Below are 15,670 nucleotides of genomic sequence, written 5' to 3' on the forward strand. Positions count from 1 at the left end.
TGGATGCCCTTCCACTATCACTACTGACCAGGGTCGAAACTTTGAATCACATCTTTTCAGGGAGTTCACGAACCTACTGGGCTCTCATCGTATTCGTGCCACTGCCTATAGACCTCATTCAAATGGAATCATTGAACGTTTCCACTGAAAAAAAGCATAAAATTGCAAGAGAATCCTCATTGGACAGAATTGTTACCTCTTATACTTTTGGGTATTAGATCTTCCGTCAAAGACGTCATCCAAGCAACTTGTTCTTAAGTTAGTCTATGGTACTACCTTAAAACTGCCTTTGGATATTTTGTGCTCAGATCAGCTTTCTCCGCCCTCCCCGACGCCAACATATGCAAATCATTTATTATCTATAATGCAATCTCTGATTCCCATCGCAACATCAAAACACTGTTCAGAGCCTATCCACATTCATCTATCTTTAAAATCGTCCTCTCATGTTTATTTGAGAATTGACTCAGTCAAGCCTCCTCTGCAACAACCATACTCAGGTCCTCATCCAGTCATGGAGCAATATGATGAAACCTTTATCATCTTTGCGAAGGGTAAAAGTCAAACTGTTTCAATTGATCAACTCAAACCTGCATTTTTCATTAGTGATAAAACCTTTGTCCCTAACACTAAACCTTTTGATAAGACAGACGCATTGAAACCTACCGTGACACATGTTCCTAAAACTATCACAAAATCTGGACGACATGTCAAATTCCCTCAACATCTGTCTACCACCTAATATATAACTTATATATAATATTGTTATTTATTCAATATATCATTATGAAGTTTAATTTATTATGTGTTTTATATTGTACCTTTTACCTTCACATTTATCATTGTATAATATAAAATTCTGTATTATTTTTTTTGTGTATCATTCGCTGTCCCTCACTGGGGGGATACTCTGTGGTGTTACTATGGAAACACCGTACGAAGTTTTGTGAGTTCTGCGCATGCCGCCTCGGATGAACGGCAGATGGTGAAGAGAGAGGCAGTGTGCATGAACCGAGAATTTCCCTTCTCATCAGAATGTTATTATTGATGTGTTAAATAAAGTTTATATATTTTATACTTGTGTTTTGCCTCGCCATGGAACTCCTAAATGGGATTGAATATTGGGCAGGGAAATTTATCTACAGAAACAAAATTTTAGATTTTGTCTCATTTTTCAATTTTTTCATGAAATCAGTAAATTCATAATCATTAAACAACATTAAAAACCTTATAAATAAATCACGAAGCACTAACATTACTCATTAAAACTTAAAATTATTTAAAACAAAGTATTGCAGCACTAAGACTATGTGTTTCAAGAATGCACAACTTTCTTTTTTGGATGCCAAGGAAAATGTATCTGATGATGCACTCAATCACAGACGCCTTTGATTCAATGAGAAGACCTTAACCACATTAATACATTTCATGAGAATAAATGGAAGCATGTTGAAAAGCACACTTAATCACTAAACAAGACAAAAGTGAATAACATTTTGCTGACAGTAAATATGCAAGCTGTTATATTCTAATTGACCAGTGAATCGCTTGTTGTTCTAAGTTCTCTCGCTTTTATTCTCATTCTTATAAACACTTTTCACTGGCCATGTAAAGGCATGCACAAATGATAAACTGATTCATAAATGCTTCATTGAAGCAAAGTTACTGATCTGTCTGGATATATGTGAGAATTTACTTGTAAATAGCTTGAAACTGTTGCATAGACGGAAGGATGAACTTGCAGACAAACATGCCGAGTTCAACACATAATTTATTCCTGGACATTCTTGATACATGTCTTCAATCACACGTCATTAATATCTTACAATATACAGTGTCTCACAAAAGTGATGGGACACTTGTGCTTTACAAAAGGAAACTGTAATAAAATAAATTTAAAAAACATGTAAAAAATTTTTTTGTGTGTGTTTCATACTTAAATTTAGTAACAATTATTACATAACATACATTTTCTCAAAATATTAAAATATTAATTAAATAAAAATACAATTGTTTAGAACGGAGCAAAAAATGGCTCACATAAGTGATGGGACACTTACTTTTCCATCAAATATTTACCCAAAAATTTTGCTTTTTGAAAGGTTTTAATATTTTGTTGGATTTCCTTTTACTTTTAAAACATGATTTAATCTTCTTGGAATGGATTCGACTAATTTTTTTGTGATTTCTGGAGTGATTTTACCCCGTTCTTCTTGAAGCACCGATTTTAATTGTTGTTTTTAAGAAATGGTGTGTTTGCGAATTCTTGATTCCAATTCTTACCAAATATACTCTATCGGATTTAAGTCTGGAGATTAAGGTGCTGTTTTTATTATTTCAGGACAGTTATACAGCAGCCAGAGTCTAAAGTTCAAAGCAGTGTGCTTGGGGTTATTGTCCTGGTAGAATTTAAAATCGTTATGAAGGTTCAATTTTCGTGCTGAAGATTTCAAATTTTGATTTAAAATGTCAATATTCTTGTACTGATCCATTATACTGTCAATAAAAACAAGATTACCAACTCCAGCGGACGACATACACCCCCATACCATAACTCCTCCTCCACCATGTTTTACTGTTGGCATCAAGTTCTGTTTGCGAAATTCTTCCCTGGGTTTTCTCCACACCAAAATTCTACTGTCAGAGCCAAATATATTAAATTTACTCTCATCAGCAAATACAACTTCATTCCAGTAATCAGAATTCTTATTTATGTTGGATTTTGCGAAAGCCAGTCCGAGTTTTCTATTCTTTTCACTTACGAAGAATTTTTCCCTGGCTGCTCTACCGTGATATCCAGCAGATCGAATTACTCTTCTAATAGTCTCAGGATTAATAATTACTCCATATAATGCTTGTAAATCAGCAGCAACTTTAGGAGCACTCATTCTTGGATTTTTTTTTAAACTTCGAACGATAATTCGCTTTATTCCATTGGATAGCTTTGATGGTCGGCCAGGTCTTCTTTTATCCTGAATCATATGATTCTTTTTATATCGTTTAATTATATTAAAAACTGTTGAATGACTCAAGTTAACTATTTCAGCAGTTTCTCTAATAGATTTTCCACGTTCAGTATGCAAATTAATAACTAATTTTCGAATTTCAGGCAAAGTTTCTTTTCGTTTAGCATTCGTGGCTGCACAGAGCTAAAAAACACAAAAATTACAAAACAAACTGGAGAGAAATACTGCAGACGATTTTATAAATTATTTCCAATTGCTTTTGAGTAAAAATAAAAACCCCAAAAAGTATTTTTATTGTAGTACGTAGTACAGTCAAAAGTCGTTAATTCGGACACCCATAATCCGGAATGATCTATAATCCGGACCTCAAAGCTAAAAACTTTCTGCGCGTGCGCCGCGTTGGCACATGCGCACAGGCGTTTTACGTGTGTGCGTAAGACCTTGACTACTGCGCATATGCATGTGTGCAAGTGCAGAATACGTTTTCGCCTGCGCGTTTTATGTATAACGGACGGTGTAAGCTAAAATTATCTAATTATCTATTTCAGTTAATGTTAATGATTGCGTTGTTCCTTAATCTTCGAATTGGATCCGGCTTATTATTTTTTGCAGACTGTAAGAGCAATTTTATAAAAGTAAACTTGAACTTTCGATTATGTCAAATAGAATTTCTGATGCTGGAACTTCCAAAGGATCTATAAAACGAAAGTATGTTTCAATGTCCAACAAACAAAAAGTGGAATTGCTGCAAAAAAATGGATAAAGACATGAAGAATGTGACAGAGAGGTTAGTGAAAACGAAAAAATTTCGATTGACAAGTTAGTCGGTATTCTCGGCACAACAATTAACGGGACTTGAACAGCGGAACTTTGTAACTGAACAAGAAATTGTGTCTGTTTATAGAATGAAAGAGAAAGTATTATCACATAAAACGAAGCAACTTAAAACAACTTGAATTGAAAGAAATGTTTAATAAAGTAAACAAATAAATATTAAGCCTTTTTTTTTTTTTTTTTTTGTAAATTTTGATACCCTTTAGATCATAATTTTTCTTTATATCTTAACCTCCTCAGACCCGAGACAAAAATAAAAGATTGATATTTTGTAAGAGGTATTTAAATAGTTGTTTCGATCACTTTGATGTAGAAAAGTGCAATTAATTTTTTTTTTTTTTTTTTTTTTAAGTTAATGAAAGCTAGGGGGGGATGTATCACGTGATACATCAGGAACATGGCACTACAATCAGAATTTTCTTAAGTATTAAGTAAGATTGAAGTAATTAATTTAATCTTGGTCTTTAATCACACAATACATACAATTCATAAATTCAACACGAAAATTAAGTTTTATTGGAGTTGTAGGTACATATTATTATTATTTATATTCGTGAAATGCCTTGAAACAATTTCTACTAGTTGTAAAGCATAGAAAAACCTTGCAGTCTGTACATTGTACATTTTTTAAGGCCGAGCAGTTCTCATTCCTGCACCTACTTCGATGAGTTCTATCCCCAGCCATTTCAGGCATGTGCCTAGCTTCATTGTTACGAGCTGCTTGATGTGGAATGCAAGATGTAACTCTGCGTTTTGGAGGGGGTTCATCATTTTCATCTTCGGCTAGCGAAGGAGTGGGAGATGGCTTCTTCAGTAAGCCGTGTGTATTTGCAATACTGAGTCTAAACGCAAAATAGTCCAGAATGTTCTTCTTCGGTTCCTCTAATTCTGTCATAGTATTTCTCTTGAAAATCAAATGAAACTGGATTGAACTTATCTGTATGTATTCCCCATTGATTTGGAGCAGAAAAGTCAAAAGTTACATCCTGATTTTCATCAACATCATTCACCTCACATCCATTATCGCTTTGATAATCATCTTCATCTGACAGTGAACTCAAATCAGAATCATCGCGATTCATCAGCTCTAAAATTTCATCTGGTGTCAAATATTTCACTGAAAAAAAATACTTATTAAATAAAAAATTATCAGGAAAAAATGGGTAAAATGGAATGCAAACACCTCAACTAAAGATTTGAATTCAAGAAATACTTCTATCAATCTTCAAATCCCCCAAAATATAACTAAAAATTAAAACAAAATTGACTTAAAAAGTGTGTTCATAAGTGATTGGGTCCCATTGTATCAGTGATACAAATAAATTTCACAAGTCATTATGCTTTAATATATCAGTAAAAATTTCTTTTTTTGCTGTTAACTAGTAAAACGTACATATACAAAGAGAAAGCATATTTTAAAAATAGTTTAATATTTGTATATAAATAAGAAAAAAATACTTACTTCGACGACGTGCAGACATTTTGTTTTGATTCAGAGATGCTACTAGAAATCGCTATCATGGACAAGTACTGCCATCTGTTGACTAAACGAGGAAAATATATGAGGTATTTCACTTTGTATCTTATGTGATACAACTGGTCCCAAATTTGTTTTTGTAGCTCAGCCTTCACAAAAAAAAAAAAAAAAAAAAAAAAAAAATGAAACTTTTGTATCACATGTGGTACAAGGGAACCGAGGAGGATAAATTACGGTTTCATATTTTTAATTTTAGAATTTCTGCATGCCATCTTACGAGATTTAAACTGATGATCTATAATCCGGAATCGCCGAAGTCCCGACGAGTCCGGATTAACGACTTTTGACTGTAGTATCTAATGTGTCCCATCACTTATGTGAGCCATTTTTTGCTCCGTTCTAAACAATTGTATTTTTATTTAATTAATATTTTAATATTTTGAGAAAATGTATGTTATGTAATAATTGTTACTAAATTTAAGTATGAAACACACAAAAAATGTCTACATTTTTTTAAATTTATTTTATTACAGTTTCCTTTTGTAAAGCACAAGTGTCCCATTACTTTAGTGAGACACTGTATATTCTTGATTTATACAGTGTTGTAGATGCTATAAGTGCCTCTCAGTTTCACGTTTTCAAACAACAGATGAAAATTGTGTAGTGGCAAACAGATGCTAGTTAGTTGAATGAAAGGAAAAAAGTGACTGCATATTACTAACTGGGGTATATAGTGTAGAAATCCTTTGTGTTAGTTTTGAATGGTGTTGGACATTTCGTCATGCTTTTGCATTGCAGATCATTGTGGATAAAATTTAAATGATATAAGTAGTGCAGTACATATTCTTTTGAAAGGGACGTAGCCAAATAAAATCAGGAGTTAAAAGGGCTATTGCTTATTTGATATCTTATATATTTGAATATTTAAATCCAGTTTTGGTATTCATTTTAGCACTTCTTTTATTGCTAGAAGTTCAGCTTGAAATGTGATTGCTCTGTCATTTAGCTAGAATGTGTGTTATCATGTGATGCTTACTTTTATAAATAACAAATATTCTTTCAGTTTTAATTCGATCTTTGTCCAGTCATTTTAAATTCCTATAGACTAGCCTCTTGGGTATTCCATAGTCTATTCACTTTTGCTGCCTGAGTGGTTCATTTTAAAACGTGATGATTCATTTCATTTCATTCTGTTATGTTCTTATATTTTATGTTCTCAGTAAAGGGATTTGCAATATGAAATAATCTGGGGTTTAAATCGGTAGAGAGTACTCCTCTAATACTTTCAAAGCCACTGTTAGTGTGCAGTCCTAAAACATTTTATAATAAACAGTAAAGCAATCCTTGGAATCTCATTATGTTTTTCTCATTCAGCATCTATATCACATATGTGTGTAAGATTAAAAAAAAAAAAAAAAAAAAAAAATACGTAAAGCAAAATCCTAACTTTAATTTCAAATATTACTAAAAGTGGTAACGTGTAATAAATGTGTGTAGATTAATCTCTCGCATGATTTTTGCAATTCTTCTGTTCACATGATTAGCATGTAATGCTAATGATGCAGGCATTTACATAACAGTTCAGCTAAAAATAATATTAACATTCGCATACTGAAACCTAAATTAGCTAACTGGAATGAAGTCAAACCAAAACTGTAACCACTCTTAACCAACAAAGAAGTAATTCTGTGTTTTACTAGCTTGATATGACATTTCTTGCTTGATTCAAAAATGTGAAAAGTAGAAAAAAATTGTTAAAAAATGTGTGCATGTCTTGTTTTAGCTTAGCTGTGTACTTGTTTGCATTAATGTGAACAGTAAAAGAACTGTTGAACTGGCCATGATCACTACTGCAACTTTATACTCTAACTCCATCATCATGCATTAATTAATGTTTTTGCATAAAAAATTTTATTACTCCTGTATGTATATAATATATATATATATTTAATAATAAAAATTTAGTATGGTTACATAGAAGAGAAAAAGGATAATTCTGGGTCTTAGCAAATATTTTTACTCAAGTATAAATTTTCCATAACATCATAGAAATAAAGAAATACAGCTGCATTATGTTAAGAGACATGTCAGTTACATTAATTTTTGAAGCTGGCTGTCTGTGTCTTTGCTTGTTGAAGGTAAGTGTTAGAGGGGAGGGGGAAGATTCGTTTTAAAACTTTGCAAGCAAATATGGGGTTCTTAAATTTCTCATTGTGTGATTTATTGACAGTTTATGTTATTGGCTATTAATGATTTCAACCTGTATGAATTTAGGGAGAAGTTTCATTCTTCTTAATTTACTTCCAAGAATTTTTTTTTTTTTTTTTTTTTTTTTTTTGTGTGTGTGTGTGTGTGTGTTTCTCATGAATAAAGAGCCAGATGTCAAGGGTAGTTTATTTTACAGTTAGAAATGATTTAATTGACTTAAGAAGCATTATCTTAAAGAGGTTGCCAATCAACGATTTTGCATTAAAATACTGAAATGAAATAGAATGGGATAAAATTAGATGCTACTAAAGGGAGAATTTTGTAATTAAATTTTAAGAGAAAAAGATCTAAAATTAATGTCTTATCATTTATTGGTATATACCTTCTTTTTAGATTACAATCCATTTAGTGTACCCATCTGTTCACTGTCATCTTCGTCGTTATCTAACTTCTCCCGTAATGCCTGTATTAGGAAAACTCCTGTTTTACGGCCAAGGAATTCTGTTCATCAGAAACACATAAATAGTTCTTTGTATCAACTAGACAGCTTATCTCATTCTAATCTTCAGCCTAAATCTCAAGAAAGTTTACCATCTAGTAAGAAAATGGCACAAATCAGCAGCCCGGAAACTGACATTGAAATACTTTTTGATGCTAACGAAAAAGCTGACACAGAAGCCAGTGATGTAGTTATTGTGTCAGAAATCCCTACTGAAAAGCGACGTTCCTGTACAGTGTCACCACGTCAAACATCAAGAACTTCTAGATTGTGTCGTAATAAAATACAAGCACCTGAAGTTAAAGGGACAGAGGAAGTTCAAATCTCTGTTCAGAAACCTGCAAGAAAAAGCTATACAGCTCATGAGGTATTGTATCCCCCCCTTGTTTCTTCTTTCACAGTTTTTTCAATACTTTAAATATTGCAGTAAAATATGATTTCCATGGTTGTCAGTCTCCCCCATTCTACACTTAATCGCATTTATTTTAATTTTCAAAATTTTAACTAATGTAGTAAATCCACTAGAAAGTACCTTTATGTTAGAATTGCTTCCCAAAAAACAGAGAAAAATTACGACATTTCAAGGGGGAAAAATTGTTTGATATATGATATAGATTTTTTTTAACTTCCTTATAAGTCGTTACTGATATTTCTAATGTTAGCAGTGTATGTAACATTTACAGCATTTTGTATTGTATAAAAAAATACTGATGTAGATGCTGAGGGAACAAATATTTCATCCTTTGAATAGACGTTCTGAATTTAGGGAATGTGCGAATACAATATATACTCCTGCATATAATACTCCTGATAATAAAAAATATGTGTAAACCAACTAACTGTTCATGTTAATTTTCTTTTCCGGTTAGTTTGATTTATTCCTTTAGAGAATTCCTTTTAATAATCCTGATAATTCCTTTTAGAGAATCCAAATTGTGCATATTTGAAAATTTGCAGTAGGTGCATTGATTCCTAAGTTTCAAGGTGGTATTCCAAAGTTGCTGCCAGTAAATAGAGTTTACACCAGAAAACAACACTTAGTTTCTGAATATCTTCAGTTTTTAAGATTACCTTCCTTCCATCAGTAAAAGCAGAAATCTCCATCCTTCTTATTTACATTTTGTTACTGTATTTTTACAGTGCATTAATTTTTTTAAATACCTGCTGTCTTTTGCAAGCAATATCTGAATAAAAAACAAAGTGATGTATAAAAATGTAAGGTAACATTTTATTTGTATGTATTTCAGAAAAGCCTAAAATATTGTTTGTTTTGAATTCAGCAGTAAAATATCAAGATGTAAAGCAAGTACGTCTCCAAAAAAGAATAAGAAACATCTGAAATTAAAAGGAATGTAAATGAGTTACAAGAATTAAGAAATATGTATCAGCTTTATTGTGACAGAGCTAAAAATTGCATTTTTTTTTTTTTTTTTTTTTTTTTTAGCTTTTCCAAAATATAAATCATTTGTCATGCATCTAAAAAATGTGTCTAATTTTAGGAAATTAAATTGGTTGTTTTAATGAGTAATATGGATTTGACTATTACTCATTACTGAATTCATATAAAAGAACTGTGGAGAATCCTACCAAAAGAAAATGCATCATTTTTTATTTTCCAGAATATGAGAGTTAGATGGTGATATTAAGCCACGCAGCAATGTGAATAAAGATAAAAATGTTAGCGTTTTCCTACTGCCACGTGTAAACAAAATATATGTGACTATTTTATGTTACTAGATACATTATTTTTAAAAGGAAAATAATGTGTATCTGAGGAAATGTTAACTAAATCATATATTTTATTATATGTTAGCTGATTATGCTGAAAAGAAAGTATGGAATTTTCCAGCTGCTGTATTTTATTTCTGAAACTTATTTTCAGTTTTTACAAATGGATGGGAAAATTAACATTTGTAGCAAAAAAAGCTTATCAAAGAATAGGATATGCTTTGAAGTGGGAAAAAATAGAGACTGATGAAATGGAATATGAAGACAAAGTTATCAAGAAATACAGTAAGATGATTTAATGAATCAATTCCTGTGAAAAATTTATTAGGAAACAAAAAAATATTACAAATCTAGTGTAATTTAGTCAAAAGATTGGATTAAGAGAGAAAGTAATAAGAAATGTAGCTATGTGCTAAATATCACGGTGAATTTTATGAATGCATTTAGAAGTAATAGTAAAACAAATGATAACAAGAGAAAGAAACAACATATAAAGGAAAGACTAATAGACAAGAGAAATTTGCAGCCATTATGCCTGTTATTTACAATCTGCTGCCCTTGAAAAAAATAATAAAGAACTCCAAAATTAATGAAAATTTGAATCTCATGGTACTCAAGTGGATATTCAATTTCAAGTAGCCATCACTGAAAAATAAAAACTAGTTTTAAAAATCATAAAATTTCCTCCAAAGGTTTAAAAAAATAGTAGCCTAAAATTAGAAATTGTTTGCTTAATAATATATGTGATTTACTGTTTTATAAAATAATAACATTGATTAAAAAAAATTTTTTTTAGTTGCTCAAACTGGTTCTTGTAGTTTGCTGACATAATAATGAAGAAAAAACACCAGATGTTGACGTTTGAGCAAAATCTGAATAGCAGTGTCAAAAGTTATATTCCCAACTTAAAGAAAGCCTAAATTTCCCATAGGGATGAAGTTTCATAATGGGACTCGGGATACTCATTGGCTTAAAAAGGCAACTTAATATATATATGTGTGTGTGTGTATGTATATGGCCCCTTCCAGATAATTGTTTAGGGGAAAAGGTTTGACAGAGCTTATGGATTGAAAAGGTGCAAAGGGAAAAGTAAATAAAGTATAATAATAATATCTAAAGATACTTTTTAATTTGTCAGAAGGGAATAATTCATTAATGAAAGTAAGATTCAAATTAAAACACAATCAAATAACAAAATTTATTTGTTATACAGTACAAAGTCTTTAATCTGGACGTCCATAATCCGAAATGATGTATAATCCAGACCTCAAAGCTACAAACTTTCTGCATATGCGTTGTGTTTACGCATGCACATTTAATGTATAACGGACGGTATAAGCTAGGCTAAAATTATCTAATTATCTATTTCGGTTAATATTGCAGATTGCGTTATTCCTTAATCTTCTAATTGGATCCGGCTTATTATTTTTTGCATATTGTTAGAGCAATTTTATAAAAAGTAAGCTTGAACTTTCGATTATGTCAAAAAGAGTTTCCAATTTTGGAGCTGCCAAACGATCTACAAAGCGAAAGCATGTTTCTGTGTCCATCAAACAAAAAGTGGAATTGCTGCAAAAAATGGATAAAGGCATGAAGAAAGTGACAGAGAGGTTAGTGAAACCGAAAAAATTTCGATTTACAAGTTAGTCGGTATTCTCAGCACAGCAATTACAGGACTTGAACCGCGGAACTTTGTAACTGAACAAGAAATTATGTCTGTTTATAGAATTAAAGAGAAAGTATTAGCACATAAAACGAAGCAGCTTAAACAACTTGAATTGAAAGAAATGTTTAATAAAGTAAACAAATAAATATTAAGCTTTTTTTTTTGTGTGTGTGTGTAAATTTTGATACCTTTTAGATCATAATTGCTCTTTATTTCACAAATTACGGTTTCATATTTTTTATTTTATAATTTCTGCATGTCATCTTATCAGATTTAAATTGATGATCTATAATCCGGAAAAACCCCTAATCCGGAATTGCCGAAGATCAGTTCCAAAAAGCTCAAAGCTATAGCAAGTAGAAGTGATTTATTTCATGCAAAAACATTAAAAAAAGCATTTCAATTAAAGAAAGAAGTTAGTAAATTTACAGAAATATTAAGTAACTTTCACGGTGATCCTTCAATCAAGTATTAAATTTTATATCTAATTTTTTATGGTTAAACATATAAAATACAACTAGTCATATTGACCATTTATTTATTATCCAGAATATACATCTCTCAAAGCTATCACAAATTGTAGTTTTGAAAAGAATTCTGTAAGTTGACAGAGCTGTAACGTATAGATTGGTAATGAGACACCCTGGAATACTAAAGATTACTATGTTAAAGCTCAGTCTGTTTAATGTGTTGATCAATGTAGTTATATAGATCATCCTTTGGATTAAAGTACTGTGGATTGATTAATGGCTACTTCTCTATCAAGCTCTCTGTTTGATATAAAAGTAACCTATGTAATTGACAACTCCTGCTCTAAATATAATGTATTTGCATTATTGTACTATTTTATGTTATCTTCTGAAATCACTCTCGTAATATACGAGTGTATGTCTACCTGATTTGTAATGACAGAGCCCAATAATCCTCTGGAAGCATTATCTAATTCTAGATGTGCTAATGCCTTACTCGTGAGCTTTTACATTTTGCAGTCCTGTCTGTTCTCGAGAAAGTTTCGCATCAGATGCATCCCACTTTGTGAACAAAACTGTAAATCATTGGTAGCTATCACTCTGGCATGTGTCTGATTTTGCTACTTATGTGTAAATTGCAATATAAAATTGACAGCTGAAATTGAGATTCGTGATTCTAAGGTTTACATAGTCCTTAAAAGTTCTTAGTGTTTGATTTAAAAGTTCTTAATTTTGACTAAAATATACAAAATGTTTTTAATTTTGTTCATCTGACATTTCCAGTTATCATTCTGAGTATGAATTAAAGTGTTAAAAGAATATAGAATTGTAACTATGCATCTCGCAACTAAGCTATTGCAGTGTAAACAACAAGAAACGATCAGCCGTCCCAGGATAAAACTTTCAGATTATTAGTTCTTTATTCAGTGCTTCAAATAATACTGTTTTAAAAAAAAATTTTTCTTGAACTTGGTCTTCAGTCATGTTTCTTCGTACTGAGGCAAAAATGTGCTTCTAAGAAGATGAGGTATGAACTTCATAAAGGTCAGTCCTCCATCCACTGTTACTTCTGAATTAAATTCGAGTACAAAAGATATGATTAGGACACTTGGAAAAGGAGGAGGATATTCTGAAAATATTTGCTGGTATCAGAACAATCTAAATTTACAGACAATGATATAGTTATATGGAGAGTTTGAGGGCCACTAGAAACAGTGCATATCTGTCAATGGCAATTTCTTATAATTTAACAAAAAAAAAAAAAAAAAAAAATTAGAAACTTATATGTGAAAGTTATTTTTTGTGAATTTTGCATTTTCCGTAAAAGCACAGAAATTTTACCTGTGTGATGATTCATCACCAAATATGTATCCACTCTATGTATTGGCAGACATTTGGATTACTGTTTGAATTCATTCTTTTCGCATCAAAAACAGCTTTTTTGAATGCAGATACTTTCTTTGTGTCTATGTGATTAAATTAGGCAACTTATGATCAGTTTGACTCATTTAAGGTCTTCAAAAATCTTTATTTGGGAATTTGTATTTTTTTTTTTTTTTTTTTTTTCTCTTTTTCCCTAATGTAACAACATTTTTAAGATATCGTTAACATAGTTATGTTCAAATAATATTTAAAAAATAGCATTAAAAATTTCTTTTTCTTTCACTTTGCTGACATAGGATTGTCTTAATTGTGAAGAAATAAATGAAATAATAAATATTTAAAAACATATTCTGAATAATTTTGTATCAAAAGCTGAAAAAGTACTGTTCATGAAATCTAATTCTGTGCTGCATTAGCAAAAGAAAACCAAATATGTATAATATTTCATTCAAATATGTCTTGAAGCATAACTTTTGTATACAAGGATAGGTAGAAAAATGATCTTTCCTCTTAAATAGATACACAATCACTCGAGAGACTAAACTTTGTTTTGCTTGCCAGCAAATATTTAAAGACGAAGCAATATAGTTTAAATGATTAATAAAGTGTGAATTACTCAAACTGAATATTTTAAATGATGCAGATAATTCTTCTAAACTTTTTAATAATTCAGCTTTTAGGCAGTTGATATCAAATTAAAAACAGTTTGATGCATATTTAGTTATTCTTTATTCTTTATCCTTCAAAGTACATTGAAAATCTTTTCATTTCATATTATCATGAATTTTCTAAATTACTGCTTCCAGATGTATTCAGAACCAGTAAATGCTGATCATATTTTAATGACGTGCATAGGGCTTATATAAAATGTTCAATAAAAAGTTCTTCTGATTGTTTTCTTATAGTCATTTAAGTTAGGCGAATTAATTTGTTAGGGCCTAAAATCTAAAAATTTTGAGGACTGAACTTTTTTTTTTTTCTTTTTCTTTTTTTTTTTTAAATCGGTGATGGCCAACTAAAATTGATTTCAGACCCAAAAATTGTGATTACTCTCAGGGGCCTAGATTTCAGTTTGATTGTTATTTTCTTTGATGTTTCATAAATTTAATTTCTTCCAAATGTAGACTCTTATTTAAGATCATATCTTCTCACATAAGTACCATTTTTGTGGCCATTATTTCCACAAATCATTTATATTTTTGTGCTGTATTGAGATTAGAGAATAAATAAAACAAAATTTTTTTTGATATTACACAACCTTTCTTTTACTTAAATTTTCCACATTGAATTTGAATGAATTATAAAAATATCAGTTAATGGAAGAATTATTTAAAAATCTTGGAATGATAATCAAATTCTGAATTTAACTCTTCACTATGTTTGAAATTTATGTTGATGTTTTCATAAAACTGTTTAAATGAGGAAAATAGGATGAAGTAATGTTTTGCAGATCTGGTTTAGATGCATTTCATTGGCTATTTAGAAATTTCTTGTAATTTCTGTATTGGAAGTGATTATTGATTAAAAGTGACAAGTATTTTGTGGGCATGTTCAAGTATGTATGGGGGAGTTTCAGCTTTTCCAATTATGTTTGTTAAATCAGAATGATAGACCATAATGAATAAGTAGCTGGCTGTAATGTGCTTCATAGACCATCAGTTGGCCATCACCGTTTCATTTCATTCTTCATGTGTCATGGCAAAATATTTAATTAAAAGTCTAATGCTTCAAATGTGAAACTTTTAAAGAAAGAAACTTAGTAAGGAAACTATTTTAATTTAAAAACTCTGATCTTGTGATCTCCAGAAGTCTGCTTTTAACTATTTATCTGCTTTAAATATTTGAAATGCGAGATAAAAATTCGATTAATATTAAATTAGTGTAGCCCGAGAAATTTACTTTGAAGTGAAATAGATGAATTAAAAGCATTTATGTGAGTAATATGGTATGTGAATGCATGTCCACTTCTTAATTGTATGTAATGTATGTGCTAAAAATCTGAAAACATGCTTGGAAATCCAAATTCAGTTTGACTATGGATCTTTAGGAAATCTAAAAAAGGTAAAAACAGTTTTGGTGGTTTTTTAGAAATTTAAAATACACCTCGACTTTCAGCTTGAGGTGTATTTTAAATGCGCTTCTTTTCTTATTATACGTTTATAAATACCTGTGCTTACTCTGGAATTAATACGATTCATTTTTGTAACGAAGAGAATATTCTATATTTTTAAAAGATATTCTATTTTCAATACAGGTAGTGAGGTTACAAGAAAAGGCACAGTATCAGCTTTTGTTAGAGAGATACACCAAAGGTTCTCTTTATCATCCACGTGTAAAGCCTCATTCTGGTACAGATGTTTCTGACTTCAGAGAGTATGTTGATATTGCTTTCATTTTTATTACCAGTATTTTAATTTTCATCAGCTTATTTTGTTCTCT

The 15,670-nt window shown here is 30.7% G+C and overlaps 1 protein-coding gene across 3 annotated transcripts in view; it reads left to right on the forward strand.

Annotated features, from left to right (window-relative positions):
• LOC118203117 (sentrin-specific protease 1-like) overlaps nt 1–15,670 on the forward strand; it is a 183,210-nt gene that overhangs the window by 102,543 nt on the left and 64,997 nt on the right. For 2 of the 3 annotated variants that reach the window (XM_085820114.1, XM_085820116.1), the window contains 2 exons: nt 7,879–8,351; nt 15,486–15,604. In XM_085820114.1, the coding sequence (XP_085676240.1) occupies nt 7,879–8,351; nt 15,486–15,604 (592 nt within the window). The remainder of the gene's footprint in view (nt 1–7,878; nt 8,352–15,485; nt 15,605–15,670) is intronic. The other variant, XM_085820117.1, reaches the window with a different exon arrangement.

Source organism: Stegodyphus dumicola, chromosome 7 (assembly GCF_044657685.1).
Source record: "Stegodyphus dumicola isolate Sdum_Otavi_A_Nest chromosome 7, ASM4465768v1".
NCBI classification, from domain to species: domain Eukaryota; kingdom Metazoa; phylum Arthropoda; class Arachnida; order Araneae; family Eresidae; genus Stegodyphus; species Stegodyphus dumicola.